The following is a 20,416-nucleotide window of genomic DNA, read 5'->3' as shown; positions in this document are numbered from 1 at the left end:
TGGGCTGTTAGGCTCGCGGGGGCTGAAAATGCTTCATTTTATTGCGTCATTCTTGGCACGGACTTTTTTGGCGCAAAATTATTTTTTTTCTGTTTCCGGCGTCATACGTGTCGCCGGAAGTTGCGTCATTTTTTGACTTTTTTGCGTCAAAAGTGTCGGCGTTCCGGATGTGGCGTCATTTTTGGCGCCAAAAGCATTTAGGCGCCAAATAATGTGGGCGTCTTTTATTGGCGCTAAAAAATATGGCCGTCATTTTTGTCTCCACATTATTTAAGTCTCATTATTTATTGCTTCTGGTTGCTAGAAGCTTGTTCACTGGCATTTTTTTCCCATTCCTGAAACTGTCATTTAAGGAATTTGATCAATTTTGCTTTATATGTTGTTTTTTCTATTACATATTGCAAGATGTTCCACGTTGCAACTGAGTCAGAAGATACTTCAGGAAAATCGCTACCCAGTGCTGGAGCTACCAAGCTAAGTGTATCTGCTATAAACTTTGGTATCTGTTTCTCCAGCTGTTGTTTGTATTGCATGTCATGACAAACTTATTAATGCAGATAAAATTTCCTTTAGTACTGTTACATTACCTGTTGCTGTTCTGTCAACATCTAATTTTCAGAGTGTTCCTGATAACATAAGAGATTTTATTTTTTAAATCCATTAAGAAGGCTATGTCTGTTATTTCTCCTTCTAGTATACATAAAAGTCTTTTAAAACTTCTCTTTTTTCAGATGAATTTTTAAATGAACATCATCATTCTGATACTGATAATGGTTCTTCTGGTTCAGAGGTTTCTGTCTCAGAGGTTGATGCTGATAAATCTTTATATTTGTTCAAGATGGAATTTATTCGTTCTTTACTTAAAGAAGTATTAATTGCATTAGAAATAGAGGATTCTGGTCCTCTTGATACTAAATCTAAACGTTTAAATAAGGTTTTTTAAATCTCCTGTAGTTATTCCAGAAGTATTTTCTCTCCCTGAAGTAATTTCCAGGGAATGGAATAATTTGGGTAATTAATTTACTCCTTCTAACGTTTAAGCAATTATATCCTGTGCCATCTGACAGATTAGAGTTTTGGGACAAAATCTCTAAGGATAATGGGGCTGTCTCTACTCCTGCTAAACGTACTACTATTCCTATGGCAGATAGTACTTCATTTAAGGATCCTTTAGATAGGAAAATTGAATCCTTTCTAAGAAAAGCTTACTTATGTTCATGTAATCTTCTTAGACCTGCTATATTTTTAGCGGATGTTGCTGCAGCTTCAACTTTTTGGTTAGAAGTTTTAGCGCAACAAGTAACAGATCATAATTTTATAGCATTATTATTATTCTATAATATGCTAATAATTTTATTTGTGATACCAACTTTTGATATCATTAGAGTTGATGTCAGGTATATGTTTCTAGCTATTTTAGCTAGAAAAGCTTTATGGCTTAAAACTTGGAATGCTGATATGTCTTCTAAGTCAACTTTGCTTTCCCTTTCTTTCCAGGGTAATAAATTATTCGATTTTCAGTTGGATTCTATTATCTCAACTGTTACTGGAGGGAAGGGAACTTTTCTCCAACATAGGTGTGTCCGGTCCACGGCGTCATCCTTACTTGTGGGATATTCTCTTCCCCAACAGGAAATGGCAAAGAGTCCCAGCAAAGCTGGTCACATGATCCCTCCTAGGCTCCGCCCACCCCAGTCATTCTCTTTGCCGTTGCACAGGCAACATCTCCACGGAGATGGTTAAGAGTTTTTTGGTGTTTAAATGTAGTTTTTATTCTTCAATCAAGTGTTTGTTATTTTAAAATAGTGCTGGTATGTACTATTTACTCTGAAACAGAAAAAAGATGAAGATTTCTGTTTGTAAGAGGAAGATGATTTTAGCAGAAGTTACTAAAATCGATTGCTGTTGCACACAGGACTGTTGAGATGAAGTAACTTCAGTTGGGGGAAACAGTTGGCAGACTTTTCTGCTTAAGGTATGACTGGCCATATTTCTAACAAGACTATGTAATGCTGGAAGGCTGTCATTTCCCCTTATGGGGACCGGTAAGCCATTTTCTTAGTCTCAAACAGAATAAAGGGCTTAATATGGGCTATAAAACTGGTAGACACTTTTATGGGCTAGATCGATTGCTTTGCTAGGCATATTTTGCAGATTCTAACTATTAAAGGTTATTATAATCTTGGGGATTGTTTAGAAAAACGGCAGGCACTGTGTTGGACACCTTTTTCAGATGGGGGCCTTTTCTAGTTATAGACAGAGCCTCATTTTCGCGCCACTAATGCGCAGTTGTTTTTGGAGAGCAAGGCATGCAGATGCATGTGTGAGGAGCTAAGAATCACTGAAAAAGCTTATAGAAGGCATCATTTGGTATCGTATTCCCCTCTGGGCTTGGTTGGGTCTCAGCAAAGCATATAGCTGGGACTGTATAGGGGTTAAATGTAAAAAACGGCTCCGGTTCCGTTAATTTAAGGGTTAAAACTCTGAAATTTGGGTGTGCAATACTTTTAATGCTTTAAGACACTGTGGTGAAATTTTGGTGAATTTTGAACAATTCCTTCATACTTTTTCACATATTCAGTAATAAAGTGTGTTCAGTTTAAAATTTAAAGTGACAGTAACGGTTTTATTTTAAAACGTTTTTTTGTGCTTTGTTGACAAGTTTAAGCCTATTTAACATGTCTGTACCATCAGATAAGCTATGTTCTATATGTATGAAAGCCAAGGTGTCTCCCCATTTAAATTTATGTGATAATTGTGCCATAGTGTCCAAACAAAGTAGGGACAGCAATGCCACAGATAATGATATTGCCCAAGATGATTCCTCAAATGAGGGGAGTAAACATGATACTACAGTCATCCCCTTCTGTGTCTACACCAGTTTTGCCCACACAAGAGGCCCCTAGTACATCTAGTGCGCCAATTCTTATTACCATGCAACAATTAACGGCTGTAATGGATAACTCTATAGCAAACATTTTATCCAAAATGCCTACTTATCAGAGAAAGCGCGATTGCTCTGTTTTAAACACTGAAGAGCAAGAGGACGCTGATGATAACTGTTCTGTCATACCCTCACACCAATCTGAAGGGGCCATGAGGGAGGTTTTGTCTGAGGGAGAAATTTCAGATTCAGGAAAAATTTCTCAACAAGCTGAACCTGATGTTGTGACATTTAAATTTAAATGAGAACATCTCCGCGCACTGCTTAAGGAGGTATTATCTACTCTGGATGATTGTGACAATTTGGTCATTCCAGAGAAATTATGTAAGATGGACAAGTTCCTAGAGGTTCCGGTGCCCCCCAACGCTTTTCCTATACCCAAGCGGGTGGCGGACATAGTAAATAAAGAGTGGGAAAGGCCCGGCATACCTTTTGTCCCCCCCCCTATATTAAGAAATTATTTCCTATAGTCGACCCCAGAAAGGACTTATGGCAGACAGTCCCCAAGGTCGAGGGGGCGGTTTCTACTCTAAACAAACGCACTACTATTCCTATCGAAGATAGTTGTGCTTTCAAAGATCCTATGGATAAAAAATTAGAGGGTTTGCTTAAAAAGATTTTTGTTCAGCAAGGTTACCTTCTACAACCAATTTCATGCATTGTTCCTGTCACTACGGCAGCGTGTTTCTGGTTCGAGGAACTAGAAAAGTCGCTCAATAAAGAATCTTCGTATGAGGAGGTTATGGACAGAGTTCAAGCACTTAAATTGGCTAACTCTTTTATTTTAGATGCCGATTTGCAATTAGCTAGATTAGCGGCGAAAAATTCAGGGTTTGCTATCGTGGCGCGCAGAGCGCTTTGGCTAAAGTCTTGGTCAGCGGATGTGTCTTCCAAGACAAAATTGCTTAACATCCCTTTCAAGGGTAAAACATTATTTGGACCTGATTTGAAAGAGATTATTTCAGACATCACTGGGGGAAAGGGCCACGCCCTCCCACAGGATAGGTCTTTTAAGGCTAAAAATAAGCCTAATTTTCGTCCCTTTCGCAGAAACGGATCAGCCTCTAATTCTACATCCTCTAAGCAGAGGGTAATACTTCACAACCCAAACCAGCCTGGAGACCAATGCAAGGCTGGAACAAGGGTAAGCAGGCCAAGAAGCCTACCACTGCTACCAAAACAGCATGAAGGGATGGCCCCCGATCCGGGACCGGATTTGGTGGGGGGCAGACTTTCTCTCTTTGCTCAGGCTTGGGCAAGAGATGTTCAGGATCCTTGGGCGCTAGAAATAGTTTCTCAAGGTTATCTCCTGGAATTCAAGGAACTACCCCCAAGGGGAAGGTTCCACAGGTCTCAATTATCTTCAAACCAAATAAAAAGACAGGCATTCTTACATTGTGTAGAAGACCTGTTAAAGATGGGAGTGATTCATCCAGTTCCAATAAGAGAACAAGGGATGGGTTTTTATTCCAACCTGTTCATAGTTCCCAAAAAAGAGGGAACATTCAGACCAATTTTGGATCTCAAGATCCTAAACAAATTTCTCAAGGTTCCATCGTTCAAAATGGAATCTATTCGAACGATCCTACCTACTATCCAGGAAAATCAATTTATGACTACCGTGGATTTAAAGGATGCGTACCTACATATTCCTATCCACAAGGAACATCATCAGTTCCTAAGGTTCGCTTTTCTGGACAAGCATTACCAGTTTGTGGCACTTCCATTCGGATTAGCCACTGCTCCAAGGATTTTCACAAAGGTACTAGGGTCCCTTCTAGCGGTCTCTAAGACCAAGGGGCATTGCAGTATTACCTTACTTGGACGACATCCTGATTCAAGCGTCGTCTCTGTCAAAAGCAAAGGCTCATACGGACATCGTCCTAGCCTTTCTCAGATCTCACGGATGGAAGGTGATCAAAGAAAAAAGTTCTCTGTCCCCGTCAACAAGAGTTCCCTTCTTGGGAACAATAATAGATTCCTTAGAAATGAGGATTTTTCTGACAGAGGTCAGAAAATCAAAAATTCTAAGCTCTTGTCAAGTACTTCATTCTGTTCTTCGTCCTTCCATAGCGCAGTACATGGAAGTAATAGGATTGATGGTTGCAGCAATGGACATAGTTCCTTTTGCACGAATTCATCTAAGACCATTACAACTGTGCATGCTCAGACAGTGGAATGGGGATTATACAGACTTGTCTCCGACGATTCAAGTAGATTAAAAGACCAGAGATTCACTCCGTTGGTGGCTGACCCTGGACAATCTGTCACAGGGAATGAGCTTCCGCAGACCAGAGTGGGTCATTGTCACGACCGACGCCAGCCTGTTGGGCTGGGGCGCGGTCTGGGAACCTCTGAAAGCTCAGGGTCTATGGTCTCGGGAAGAGTCTCTTCTCCCGATAAACATTCTGGAACTGAGAGCGATATTCAATGCTCTCAAAGCTTGGCCTCAACTAGCAAAGGCCAAATTCATAAGGTTTCAATCAGACAACATGACGACTGTTGCATATATCAATCATCAGGGGGGAACAAGGAGTTCCCTGGCGATGTAAGAAGTGACCAAAATAATTCAATGGGCGGAGGATCACTCCTGCCACTTGTCTGCAATCCACATCCCAGGAGTGGAAAATTGGGAAGCGGATTTTCTGAGTCGTCAGACATTCCATCCGGGGGAGTGGGAACTCCATCCGGAAATCTTTGCCCAAATAACTCAATTATGGGGCATTCCAGACATGGATCTGATGGCGTCTCGTCAGAACTTCAAGGTTCCTTGCTACGGGTCCAGATCCAGGGATCCCAAGGCGACTCTAGTAGATGCACTAGTAGCACCTTGGACCTTCAACCTATCTTATGTATTCCCACCGTTTCCTCTCATTCCCAGGCTGGTAGCCAGGATCAATCAGGAGAGGGCTTCGGTGATCTTGATAGCTCCTGCGTGGCCACGCAGGACTTGGTATGCAGACCTGGTGAATATGTCATCGGCTCCACCATGGAAGCTACCTTTGAGACAGGACCTTCTTGTTCAAGGTCCATTTGAACATCCGAATCTGGTTTCCCTCCAACTGACGGCTTGGAGATTGAACGCTTGATTTTATCAAAGCGTGGGTTTTCAGATTCTGTAATAGATACTCTGATTCAGGCTAGAAAGCCTGTAACTAGAAAAATTTACCATAAAATATGGAAAAAATATATCTGTTGGTGTGAATCTAAAGGATTCCCATGGAACAAGATAAAAATTCCTAAGATTCTAATCCTTTCTACAAGAAGGTTTGGAGAAAGGATTATCTGCAAGTTCTCTGAAGGGACAGATCTCTGCTTTATCTGTTTTACTTCACAAAAGGCTGGCAGCTGTGCCAGATGTTCAAGCATTTGTTCAGGCTCTGATTAGAATCAAGCCTGTTTACAGACCTTTGACTCCTCCCTGGAGTCTAAATCTAGTTCTTTCAGTTCTTCAAGGGGTTCCGTTTGAACCCTTACATTCCGTAGATATTAAGTTATTATCTTGGAAGGTTTTGTTTTTGGTTGCAATTTCTTCTGCTAGAAGAGTTTCAGAGTTATCTGCTCTGCAGTGTTCTCCGCCCTATCTGGTGTTCCATGCAGATAAGGTGGTTTTGCGTACTAAGCCTGGTTTTCTTCCGAAAGTTGTTTCCAACTAAAATATTAACCAGGAGATAGTTGTACCTTCTTTGTGTCCGAATCCAGTTTCAAAGAAGGAACGTTTGTTACACAATTTGGACGTAGTCCGTGCTCTAAAATTCTATTAGAGGCTACTAAAGATTTCAGACAAACATCTTCCTTGTTTGTTGTTTATTCTGGTAAAAGGAGAGGCCAAAAAGCGACTTCTACCTCTCTTTCCTTTTGGCTTAAAAGCATTATCCGATTGGCTTATGAGACTGCCGGACGGCAGCCTCCTGAAAGAATCACAGCTCACTCCACTAGGGCTGTGGCTTCCACATGGGCCTTCAAGAACGAGGCTTATGTTGACCAGATATGTAAGGCAGCGACTTGGTCTTCACTGCACACTTTTGCCAAATTTTTCAAATTTGATACTTTTGCTTCTTCGGAGGCTATTTTTGGGAGAAAGGTTTTGCAAGCTGTGGTGCCTTCCGTTTAGGTGACCTGATTTGCTCCCTCCCTTCAATCCGTGTCCTAAAGCTTTGGTATTGGTTCCCACAAGTAAGGATGACGCCGTGGACCGGACACACCTATGTTGGAGAAAACAGAATTTATGCTTACCTGATAAATTACTTTCTCCAACGGTGTGTCCGGTCCACGGCCCGCCCTGTTTTTTTTAATCAGGTCTGATGAATTATTTTCTCTAACTACAGTCACCACGGTATCATATGATTTCTCCTATATATATTTCCTCCTGTCCGTCGGTCGAATGACTGGGGTGGGCGGAGCCTAGGAGGGATCATGTGACCAGCTTTGCTGGGACTCTTTGCCATTTCCTGTTGGGGAAGAGAATATCCCACAAGTAAGGATGACGCCGTGGACCGGACACACCGTTGGAGAAAGTAATTTATCAGGTAAGCATAAATTCTGTTTTTTACCAAAGGATAAAAAATCTAAAGTAAATTTAGGTCTATTAATCATTTTCGTTCCTTTCCTCACAACAAGGAACGAAAGCCTGATCCTTCATCCTCAGGAGCGGTATCAGTTTGGAAACCATTTCCAGTTTGGAATATATCCAAGCCTTATAGAAACCTATAGCCAGCTCCTAAATATCCATGAAGGTGCGGCCCTCATTCCAGCTCAGCTGGTATGGGGCAGTTTAAGTTTTCTTCAAGGAAATTTGGATCAATTCCGTTCACAATCTTTGGTTTCAGAACATTGTTTCAGAAAGGTACAGAATTGGCTTCAAGTTAAGGCCTCCTGCAAAGAGATTTTTTTCTTTCCCGTGTCCCAGTAAACACAGCAAAGGCTCAGCATTTCTGAAATGTGTTTCAGATCTAGAGTTGGCTGGAGTAATTATGCCAGTTCCAGTTCTGGAACAGGGGCTGGGGTTTTATTCTATCTCTTCATTGTACCAAAGAAGGTCAATTCCTTCAGACCAGTTCCGGATCTATCTATTGAATCGTTATGTAAGGATACCAACATTCAAGATGGTAACTGTAGGACTATCCTGCCTTTTGTTTAGCAAGGGCATTATATGTCTACAATAGATTTACAGGATGCATATCTGCATATTCCGATTCATCCAGTTCACTTTTAGTTTCTGAGATTCTCTTTTTAGACAAGCATTACCAGTTTTGTGGCTCTACCGTTTGGCCTAGCGTCAGCTCCAAGAATTTTTTTCAAAGGTTCTCGGTGCCCTTCTGTCTGTAATCAGAGAACAGGGTTTTGGTATTTCCTTATTTGGACGATATCTTGGTACTTGCTCAGTCTTCACATTTTCGCAGAATCTCATACGAATCGACTTGTGTTGTTTCTTCAAGATCATGGTTGGAGGATCAATTTACCATTCAGTTCATTGTTTCCTCAGACAAGGGTAACCTTTTTAGGTTTCCATATAGATTCAGTGTCTATGACTCTGTCCTTGTCAGATAAGAGAAGTTTAACATTGTTATCAGCTTGTCAAAACCTTCAGTCACATTCATTCCCTTTGGTAGCCTTATGCATGGAATTTTTTAGGTCTTAAGACTGCCGCATCGGATGCGATCTCCTTTGCTCGTTTTCACATGCGACCTCTTCAGCTCTGTATGCTGAACCAGTGGTGCAGGGATTACACAAAGATATCTCAATTAATACCTTTAAACCAATTATACGACACTCTCTGACATGGTGGACAGTTCACCATCGTTTAGTTCAGGGGGCTTCTTTGTTTTTCCGACCTAGACTATATCTCAACAGATGCAAGTCTTACAGGTTGGGGAGCTGTGTGGGGGTCTCTGACGGCACAAGGGGTTTGGGAATCTCAGGAGGTGAGATTACCGATCAATATTTTTGAACTCCGTGCAATTTTCAGAGCTCTTCAGTCTTGGCCTCTTCTGAAGAGAGAGTTGTTCATTTGTTTTCAGATAGACAATGTCACAGCTGTGGCATACATCAATCATCAAGGAGGGACTCACAGTCCTCTGGCTATGAAAGAAGTATCTCGAATTTTGGTTTGGGCGGAATCCAGCTCCTGTCTAATCTCTGCGGTTCATATCCCAGGTGTAGACAATTGGGAAGCGGATTATCTCAGTCGCCAAACGTTGCATCCGGGCGAATGGTCTCTTCGCCCAGAGGTATTTCTTCAGATTGTTCAAATGTGGGAACTCCCAGAAATAGATCTGATGGCTTCTCATCTAAACAAGAAACTTCCCTGGTATCTGTCCAGATCCCGGGATCCTCGGGCGGAAGCAGTGGATAAATTATCACTTCCTTGGAAGTATCATCCTGCCTATATCTTTCCACCTCTAGTTCTTCTTCCAAGAGTATTCTCCACCTGCTGGTAGCTCCAGCATGGCCTCACAGGTTTTGGTATGCGGATCTTGTCCGGATGACCTCTTGCCAGCTGTGGACTCTTCCGTTAAGACCAGACTTTCTGTCGCAAGGTCCTTTTTTCCATCAGGATCTCAAATCCTTAAATTTTAAGGTATGGAGTTTGAAACGCTTTGATTCTTGGTCAAAGAAGGTTTCTCTGACTCTGTGATTAAATACTATGTGACAGGCTCGTAAATCTGTATCTAGAGAGATATATTATAGAGTCTGGAAGACTTATATTTCTTAGTGTCTTTCTCATCATTTTTTCCTGACATTCTTTTTGAATACCGAGAATTTTTCAGTTTCTTCAGGATGGTTTAGATAAAGGTTTGTCCGCAAGTTCCTTGAAAGGACAAATCTCTGCTCTTTCTGTTCTTTTTTCACAGAAGGATTGCTAATCTTCCTGATATTTCATTGTTTTGTACAAGCTTTGGTTTGTATAAAACCTGTCATTCAGTCAATTTCTCCTCCTTGGAGTTTGAATTTGGTTCTGGGGGCTTTTCAAGCTCTTCCTTTTGAACCCATGCATTCTTTGGTCGTTATATTACTTTCTTGGAAAGTTTTGTTTCTTTTGGCCATCTCTTCTGCCAGAAGAGTCTCTGAATTATCTGCTCTTTCTTGTGAGTCTCCTTTTCTGATTTTTCATCAGGATAGGGCGGTGCTGCAAACTTCTTTTGAATTTTTTACCTAGGGTTGTGAATTCTAACAACCTTAGTAGAGAAATTGTGGTTCCTTCATTATGTCCTAATCCTATGAATTCTAAGGAGAAATCATTGCATTCTTTGGATGCTGTTAGAGCTTTGTATTATTATGTTTAAGCTACTAAGTCTTTCCGAAAGACTTCTAGTCTATTTGTCATCTTTTTCCGGTTCTAGAAAAGGCCAGAAAGCTTCTGCCATTTCTTTGGCATCTTGGTTGAAATCTTTATTTCATCATGCCTATGTCGAGTCGGGTACAATTCCGCCTCGAAGGATTACAGTTCATTCTACTAGGTCAGTTTCTACTTCCTGGGCGTTTAGGAATGAAGCTTCGATTGATCAGATTTGCAAAGCAGCAACTTGGTCCTCTTTGCATACTTTTTCAATTCTACCATTTTGATGTGTTTTCTTCTTCTGAAGCAGTTTTTGGTAGAAAAGTACTTCAGGCAGTGGTTCAGTTTGAATCTTCTGCTTATGTTTTTCATTAAACTTTATTTTGGGTGTGGATTATTTTCAGCAGGAATTGGCTGTCTTTATTTTATCCCTCCCTCTCTAGTGACTCTTGTGTGGAAAGATCCACATCTTGGGTAGTCATTATCCCATACGTCACTAGCTCATGGGACTCTTGCTAATTACATGAAAGAAAACATAATTTATGTAAGAACTTAGCTGATAAATTCATTTCTTTCATATTAGCAAGAGTCCCATGAGGCCCGCCCTTTTTTGTGGTGGTTATGATTTTTTTGTATAAAGCACAATTATTCCAATTCCTTATTTTATATGCTTCGCACTTTTTTCTTATCACCCCACTTCTTGGCTATTCGTTAAACTGAATTGTTGGGTGTGGTGAGGGGTGTATTTTATAGGCATTTTAAGGTTTGGGAAACTTTGCCCCTCCTGTAGGAATGTATATCCATACGTCACTAGCTCATGGACTCTTGCTAATATGAAAGAAATGAATTTATCAGGTAAGTTCTTACATAAATTATGTTTTTTCACCTCTTACTTGGAGGCAGGAATGTCTTTCCCAAAATTCATTACAGTTCATTCAATTTAGATCAGTCTCCAATTTCTGGGTTTTCTATGGAACAAATTTGCAAGGTAGCAACATGGTTAATCATACATACCATTACTAAATTCAACCAATTTGATGTTTGTGCTTCTTCTTAAGTTTTTTTTTGTAGGAAATCTTCATGGTGGTGAGAGTCCACTGGACTTGCCCATTTTTACTATATTTGTGTAGATATTTTTTTTCTGCCGGCAGTTCCAGTTTGCACCTCATTTCCCCTACTTGGTCCTTTCCTACCTTTCTACTTCTCTTTGCTTGGCTATATGTAATACTGGCATACCAGAGAGGTGGGAGGGATTAAGTAATAAAGTCACACAAAGGGCTTAATTTATTAATCCATGGCGGACAGCAGCATACATATTCACCCCTGTCCGCCCAAGCTCTCCTTTGGTGGGCAGCTATCCGCTACCCGAATTTAACATTGCAAACTTGCGCTCACATGCAACCCGCCCCTGCCCAGGGAGATTGAAATTCTCCACCTAAGAGGTGGAGAACAGTGTCGGACTGATGACTGTTGCTTGATAAGTCCTAACTGCAGGTTCTCTTGTGCGGACCTGCAGTCAACGGGAGGAGAAGGACTTGATAAATCGAGCCCAAAGAGAGACTAATATCCACGTGTATATTGCTTGCGTATATAATCACCCTGTGCAAAAAAGGTACTGTTCCTTTAAAAGTGTAAATAACAGCAACAATACACAAACTCTCCCGTGCTTAACAAAGGACGTATGGTACTACCGAGCTCGGGTTCATGCAACAATGTTCCTGGTCCTCTTCATGGAGAAACCATACATAACCGCTCTGCTCTATTGCGGCGGTCTAAACCCACGGCCGGGCAAACTCATTCCCTCTTAGCCCAGGTAAGTCCTGCTCTCTTAGAGCTCAATTGCACAAGGATGTGACGTCATCAAGGTGAGATTCAGGGAGTGTTAACGGATAATACTGTGTAGCAGGCAGCGGCTGGTAATGCAACAATGTATCAAAGAAATGCTGCCTGCCATTTAAAAAAGTAAATCATTCCTTTTATTTCTTCAATTCACAGCAACATAGTCAATCCAAGACATAAACACAGGAACTGGCCATTCCTGTGTTTATGCATTTGATTGTCCATGTTGCTGTGAATCATTTTGCTTTTAAATGGAGAAATAAAGGAAGGATTTAACTCTCTTTACTGTCATGCAGCATTTCTTTAAAATAGGGAAGGATTAAGTACTCTTAGAGATTTTGGAATTTTTGCCTCCTACTAGTGGCCATGAAATAAATGGACACCGCTCGCCATAATCATTATCGGCTAGATTTAGAGTTCTGCGGCCAAAGGGGTGCGTTAGCTATGCGTGCTTTTTTTCTCCCGCACCTTTTAAATACCGCTGGTATTTAGAGTTCACAGAAGGGCTGCGTTAGGCTCCAAAAAGGGAGCGTATAGCATATTTACCGTCACTGCAACTCTCAATACCAGCGGTGCTTACGGACGCGGCCAGCTTAAAAAACGGGCTCGTGCACGATTTCCCCATAGGAAACAATGGGGCCGTTTGAGCTGAAAAAAAACCTAACACCTGCAAAAAAGCAGCGTTCAGCTCCTAACGCAGCCCCATTGTTTCCTATGGGGAAACACTTCCTAAGTCTGCACCTAACACCCTAACATGAACCCCGAGTCTAAACACCCCTAACCTTACACTTATTAACCCCTAATCTGCCACCCCTGCTATCGCTGACCCCTGCATATTTTTTTTACCCCCTAATCTGCCGCTCCATATACCGCTGCCACCTACGTTATCCCTATGAACCCCTAATCTGCCGCCCCCAACGTTGCCGCCACCTACCTACACTTATTAACCCCAATCTGCCGACCGGACCTCACCGCTACTATAATAAAGTTATTAACCCCTAATCCGCCTCACTCCCGCCTCAATAACCCTATAATAAATAGTATTAATCCCTAATCTGCCGACCGGACTTCACCGCTACTCTATTAAGGTTATTAACCCCTAAAGCTAAGTCTAACCCTAACACTAACACCCCCCTAAGTTAAATATAATTTTTATCTAACAAAATAAATTAACTCTTATTAAATAAATTATTCCTATTTAAAGCTACATACTTACCTGTAAAATAAATCCTAATATAGCTACAATATAAATTATAATTATATTGTAGCTATTTTAGGATTAATATTTATTTTACAGGTAACTTTGTATTTATTTTAACCAGGTACAATAGCTATTAAATCGTTAATAACTATTTAATAGCTACCTAGGTAAAATAATTACAAAATTACCTGTAAAATAAATCCTAACCTAAGTTACAATTAAACCTAACACTACGCTATCAATAAATTAATTAAATAAAATACCTACAATTATCTACAATTAACCTAACACTACACTATCATAAATAAATTACATACAAATACCTACAAATAAATACACTAACTAAAGTACAAAAAATAAAAAAGAACTAATTTACAAAAAATAAAAAAATAATTTACAAACATTAGAAAAAGATTACAACAATTTTAAGCTAATTACACCTACTCTAATCCCCCTAATAAAATAACAAAGCCCCCCAAAATAAAAAAATGCCCTACCCTATTCTAAAATAAAAATAGAAAAGCTCTTTTACCTTACCAGCCCTTAAAAGGGCCTTTTGCGGGGCAAGCCCCAAAGAATTCTGCTCTCTTGCCTGTAAAAAAAAAACATACAATACCCCCCCCCCAACATTACAACCCACCACCCACATACCCCTAATCTAACCCAAATCCCCCTTAAATAAACCTAACACTAAGCCCCTGAGGATAAATATTTCTAAGTAAGTTAATATAACTATGCAAATAAACCACAGCAGCATATAATTATATTACAAAAATATCTTGCATTAAAGAAGGTTGGGTAAATGCTATTTAAATTTAATATGAAACTATTGTGGTTGTGTATGGCTGCGTTCTAGGGTGCTAGCGACAACCACACAAAAATGTGTGTACAGCACAGGAGCAAGTATTAAAATAAAATGTTTCAAAATGTTATACTTTTTTTATTTGTCCTTATAAAATATATATTGTCTCTCTGGGTTTTCTAAAGCTGAATTTAATGTCTCATTTTGTTTCAGATTCTGGAGACATTTGCTGGGCGTCTAATCCGAAACAATGTGTTGTCAAGGAGAGATATCCCTAACCTAACTAAATATCAGATGGTGTTGTTCCGAGATCAGTTTAGAAAGAATCCACCTGCCAATATTGTGGTACGTATTAGAGTTATAATATTCTTTTATTTTTATATTTTTTACTATGTTTGACTACGGTAACGCAAGTTTTGAAGGCAAATACAATTAAGTACCTTTTATTACTGACATCACAATCTTAAATAACATTAAATGTATGGGAAATTCTGTTTAGAATATTCTGAGCTCATAAAAAATCATCTTAACATTTCTTTATCTTTATACTGAGATGATCTATATTACGAATGATTTTAATGTGATGACGTGGCTGATTCAAAACTCAGACTTTGGGACTTAATTAAAATGATCATGGGAAGGGGCATGACAAAGCAGTGAATTGTGTATGTAATAAACATGTTCATTCGGCTGTTTTTGGCTGATCAAAATGCCGAAGAAGGCAGCCGCAAGCCGCATTTGTCAATTTTTGGAGACAACATTTTTTATTCTTGTGAAAGTGCAACACACTATGATCTGTATATGCACAGATCTCCATGTCTTACACTTTGACAAAAATAAATCTGGCTCTGCAAATTGGCAAATGCTGCTTGCTGCCACAATCTTTGGTATTCAGATTGGCCCAAAATAGCCGATTGCACATGTCTAGCTATGTAACTACATCACAGTAACCATTCTATGCTATGGGTAGCCCTTCACATCATAGCTAGATATCAGAACTTTAAGTGCTCAACATGTTTATAAACTCCTACTGTAGATTTTATAGTATAATAAAGTGCTCCACATCAGATTAGTAAACAAAATGTACAAAAGTTGTCTGGTTAGTAATTATACAAAAGCTAAGAGGCGCTTGCAGGAGGCACTGTACTATTGACACGTACTGAGACTAGAGTATTGTAATGGGCTAATGTAAATGGCTGCTAAAATATTACAAGTATATTAAAAGTATAGATATAGGGAGACAGATACAAAACAGAAAATCTGTGGCGTATACAAGATCATGATGTTAACCAGGGATTTACATAGTAGGCATCACATGAATGATACAATAACATATTGTGACAAATAAATCTCGCAAGTGTTCCTTAACTGTTCACACTCCTGTATTCACCAATATTTATAATCCCATGTTACAGGAGGCAACCTAAACATGTTTGGTAGAGCAACCCTTCCAGTACAGTTGCATATGCACAGTGTCACTAACTGAAACCGCGCTAATCCAATGCCATTTCTTTTTAATGACACGATGAGTCCACGGATCATCTAATTACTATTGGGAATATCACTATTGCCCAGCAGGAGGAGGCAAAGAGCACCACAGCAAAGCTGTTAAATATCAACTCCCTTCGCTCCCATCCCAGTCATCTCTTTTGCCTACGTTAGAGCAAGGAAGTGGTAAAGTTAGGTGGTAGAAAATTCTTCAATCAAGAGTTTATTATTATTTAAGTAGAGCAAGGTTGTGCTGCTTTGTCCTAGGATGTAACCGTAGTCCATATCAGTCTCTTCAGTAGAGCAGTGGTGGCTTTAGAGCAATGTTAACTTGTGGGACATAATTCTCACTGCGCCTCCCATATACTGATGCTGCCCTTACTGTGAAAGCCTGAGTAAAATGGCTGTCTTTTCTCTTTTTTTCACAGGTCCATGTGAGTGAGAGGACCTCTCAAACCTGGGAGCTGCCTTGCTGTCGGGCAGGTTAGGAGGAAGTGCAGACTTTATTTTCTGGGATGCAAGAAGAAAAACTCTCAGAATAAGTTGGGCACTTTATTTCTAATGGGACACACACTAAGGCTCAGTGGGATTTGGGCTCTTTATTGTGGACAGCTCGGGCGCAGGAACTGAGGCTAAAAATTTAAGGCATGGTTGGTTCCACTACTTTTTGGCGACGCCCACGATGGGCGGACCTAGAGGAGGCGGCAATTTGTGTTGCGTGCCTTTTTTCCCTTAATTCCTGGTGATCGGAAGGGGAAGCAGTATAGAATCTGTTTATATTACGTATTCTCTGCTATTTATGCGTTTTCAAGCATCAGTGTCCAGTTCCTGTATATCTTGCTGGATTCTTGATATGTAATTTTAGAAACGGCTCCTGCCCAAAAGAGAGAGCCGGTGTCAACAAGCAGGTAGGCACCTTAGCAAAGCAGCTGAGGTGTAGAGGTGATTTGTAGTATTGGTTAGGTTCACTGTCCTCTCTGAATACAAAAAGTAAAAAAGTTTCCGTTTAAAATTTAAAGTGACAGTAACGTTTTTTTTCTGTTTAAAATTTAATTAAAAATTTAAACCTTTTATTTGATATTTGGATCCATTGTGAGTCAGAATGGACCAAGAGGCTTTGCAAAATGTTACTTGGTGTTTTAATGCCAATGTGGAACACCAATCTCTTTCTGTTCGTCTTGTATTGAGAGAACGTTAAATTATAGGGATAGACTTTTTTCTGAGCCAACATTTGCCAAGGCGGATGCTGTTCAGGAGTCTAATAACAATGTTTAATATATGCCACAGCTTTCTCCTTAAGCCTCCCAACTTGTATTGCCCACACATGCAGTGCCCTGCGCTTCCTCTTTAACTCCTACTGGGGTTACGTTGCAAGACATCGCTTCTCTCATGTCTTCTGCGGTTTTTGATGCATTATCTGCCTTTCCTATGCTGCAGGGAAGGCGCAAGAGGAAAAATAGACTTTCAGTAGGATGCTATTCCGGAGGACCCTCCCAGAAGCCTGAGGAGGAGAATCTTTTGGTAGCATCTGAGGGGGAGATCTCAGACTTTGACAGTATAATTCCTCCTGCTTATACTGAAGTTGTATCCTTCAGGTTTAAGCTTGAACACCTCCATCTGTTACTTAAGGAGGTTTTAGCTACATTGGAGGACAGCGACACTATGGTCATAGTTAATCTGAAGAAATCCAGTAAGCTAAACAAATATTTTGAGGTACCTTCCTCGGTAGAGGTTTTTCCTGTACCAGACCAAGCTTGTGAGATCATTGCTAAGGAATGGGAGGGACCGGGTATCCCTTTTTCTCCATCTACATTTAAGAAGATGTTTCCAATAGCAGACTCTATCAAGGAGGCTTGGCAAACAGACCCCAAGGTAGAAGGAGCTGTTTCCACCCTGGCCAAGAGAACTACTATCCCCATAGAAGATAGTTGTGCCTTTAAAGATCCTATGGACAAAAAATTAGAAGGGTTACTCAAAAAGATGTATGTACACCAAGGTTTACAATGGCAACCAGCTGTGTGCTTTACTACCGTCACTAGTGCGGCGGCATATTGGTTTGATGCATTGTCTGATGCTATTAGGACAGACACTCCCCTTGATGAGATCCAGGATAGGATAAAAGCCCTTAAGTTGGCTAATTCCTTTATTACTGATGCTTCCCTACAGGTTATCAAACTGGGTGCAAAGATTTCAGGTTTCTCTTGTAAGATGTATCAAGTCCACGGATTCATCCTTTACTTGTGGGATATTCTCCTTCCCAACAGGAAGTGGCAAAGAGAGCACACTGCAGAGCTGTCCATATAGCTCCCCCTCCAGCTCCACCCCCCAGTCATTCTCTTTGCCGGCTCTAAGCAATCGCAAGGGTAAAGTGAATGTGGTATAAAAAATGTAGTTTTCTCCAACATAGGTGTGTCCGGTCCACGGCGTCATCCTTACTTGTGGGATATTCTCCTCCCCAACAGGAAATGGCAAAGAGCCCAGCAAAGCTGGTCACATGATCCTCCCAGGCTCCCGCCTTCCCCAGTCATTCTCTTTGCCGTTGTACAGGCAACATCTCCACAGAGATGGCTTAGAGTTTTTTTAGTGTTTAACTGTAGTTTTTATTATTCAATCAAGAGTTTGTTATTTTAAAATAGTGCTGGTATGTACTATTTACTCTGAAACAGAAAAGAGATGAAGATTTCTGTTTGTAAGAGGAAAATGATTTTAGCAACCGTTACTAAAATCGATGGCTGTTCCACACAGGACTGTTGAGAGGAATTAACTTCAGTTGGGGGGAACAGTGAGCAGACTTTTGCTGCTTGAGGTATGACACATTCTAACAAGACGATGTAATGCTGGAAGCTGTCATTTTCCCTATGGGATCCGGTAAGCCATTTTTATTACAGTAAAAAAGGGCTTCACAAGGGCTTTTTAAGACTGTAGACATTTTCTGGGCTAAATCGATTTATATATAAACATATTTTATACTCCATAGCCTTGAGGAATTATTTTAATCTTGGGAATTTTGTAAAATAACCGGCAGGCACTGTATTGGACACCTTATTCTCTAGGGGCTTTCCCTAATCATAGGCAGAGTCTCATTTTCGCGCCTGTATTGCGCACTTGTTTTTGAGAAGCATGACATGCAGATGCATGTGTGAGGAGCTCTGATACATAGAAAAGACTTTCTGAAGGCGTCATTTGGTATCGTATTCCCCTTTGGGCTTGGTTGGGTCTCAGCAAAGCAGATACCAGGGACTGTAAAGGGGTTAAATATAAAAACGGGTTAAAGCTTCCAATTTTGGTGTGCAATACTTTTAAGGCTTTAAGACACTGTGGTGAAATTTTGGTGAATTTTGAACAATTCCTTCATACTTTTTCGCAATTGCAGTAATAAAGTGTGTTCAGTTTAAAAATTTAAAGTGACAGTAACGGTTTTATTTTAAAACGTTTTTTTGTACTTTGTTATCAAGTTTATGCCTGTTTAACATGTCTGAACTACCAGATAGACTGTGTTCTGAATGTGGGGAAGCCAAGGTTCCTTCTCATTTAAATAGATGTGATTTATGTGACACAAAATTTAGAGAAAATGATGCCCAAGATGATTCCTCAAGTGAGGGGAGTAAGCATGGTACTGCATCATCCCCTCCTTCGTCTACACCAGTCTTGCCCACACAGGAGGCCCCTAGTACATCTAGCGCGCCAATACTCCTTACTATGCAACAATTAACGGCTGTAATGGATAATTCTATCAAAAACATTTTAGCCAAAATGCCCACTTATCAGCGAAAGCGCGACTGCTCTGTTTTAGAAAATACTGAAGAGCATGAGGACGCTGATGATATTGTTTCTGAAGGGCCCCTACACCAGTCTGAGGGGGCCAGGGAGGTTTTGTCTGAGGGAGAAATTTCAGATTCAGGGAAAATTTCTCAACAAGCTGAACCTGATGTGATTACATTTAAATTTAAGTTGGAACATCTCCGCGCTCTGCTTAAGGAGGTGTTATCCACTCTGGATGATTGTGAGAATTTGGTCATCCCAGAGAAACTATGTAAAATGGACAAGTTCCTAGAGGTCCCGGGGCCCCCCGAAGCTTTTCCTATACCCAAGCGGGTGGCGGACATTGTAAATAAAGAATGGGAAAGGCCCGGTATACCTTTCGTCCCTCCCCCCATATTTAAAAAATTGTTTCCTATGGTCGACCCCAGAAAGGACTTATGGCAGACAGTCCCCAAGGTCGAGGGGGCGGTTTCTACTCTAAACAAAACGCACCACTATACCCATAGAAGATAGTTGTGCTTTCAAAGATCCTATGGATAAAAAATTAGAAGGTTTGCTTAAAAAGATGTTTGTTCAGCAAGGTTACCTTCTACAACCCAATTTCATGCATTGTCCCTGTCACTACAGCCGCGTGTTTCTGGTTCGATGAGCTAGAAAAGGCGATCACTAATAATTCTTCTTCTTATGAGGAGATTATGGACAGAATTCGTGCTCTCAAATTGGCTAATTCTTTCACCCTAGACGCCACTTTGCAATTGGCTAGGTTAGCGGCGAAAAATTCTGGGTTTGCTATTGTGGCGCGCAGAGCGCTTTGGTTAAAATCTTGGTCAGCGGATGCGTCTTCCAAGAACAAAATTGCTTAACATTCCTTTCAAGGGGAAAACGCTGTTTGGCCCTGACTTGAAAGAGATTATCTCTGATATCACTGGGGGCAAGGGCCACGCCCTTCCTCAGGATAGGTCTTTCAAGGCCAAAAATAAACCTAATTTTCGTCCCTTTCGCAGAAACGGACCAGCCCCAAGTGCTACGTCCTCTAAGCAGGAGGGTAATACTTCTCAAGCCAAACCAGCCTGGAGACCAATGCAAGGCTGGAACAAAGGA

General features: G+C 40.6%; 1 protein-coding gene across 1 annotated transcript in view; it reads left to right on the top strand.

Annotated features, from left to right (window-relative positions):
• Nucleotides 1-20,416, top strand: part of FANCM (FA complementation group M) — an 811,954-nt gene that overhangs the window by 274,867 nt on the left and 516,671 nt on the right. The window contains exon 5 of the mRNA XM_053697678.1: nucleotides 14,279-14,410. Coding sequence (XP_053553653.1) covers nucleotides 14,279-14,410 — 132 coding nt within the window. The remainder of the gene's footprint in view (nucleotides 1-14,278; nucleotides 14,411-20,416) is intronic.

Source organism: Bombina bombina, chromosome 1, assembly GCF_027579735.1.
Source record: "Bombina bombina isolate aBomBom1 chromosome 1, aBomBom1.pri, whole genome shotgun sequence".
Lineage (NCBI taxonomy): Eukaryota > Metazoa > Chordata > Amphibia > Anura > Bombinatoridae > Bombina > Bombina bombina.
The sequence above is the reverse complement of the archived record's forward strand: the minus strand, read 5'-3'. Positions and strand labels throughout refer to the sequence as shown.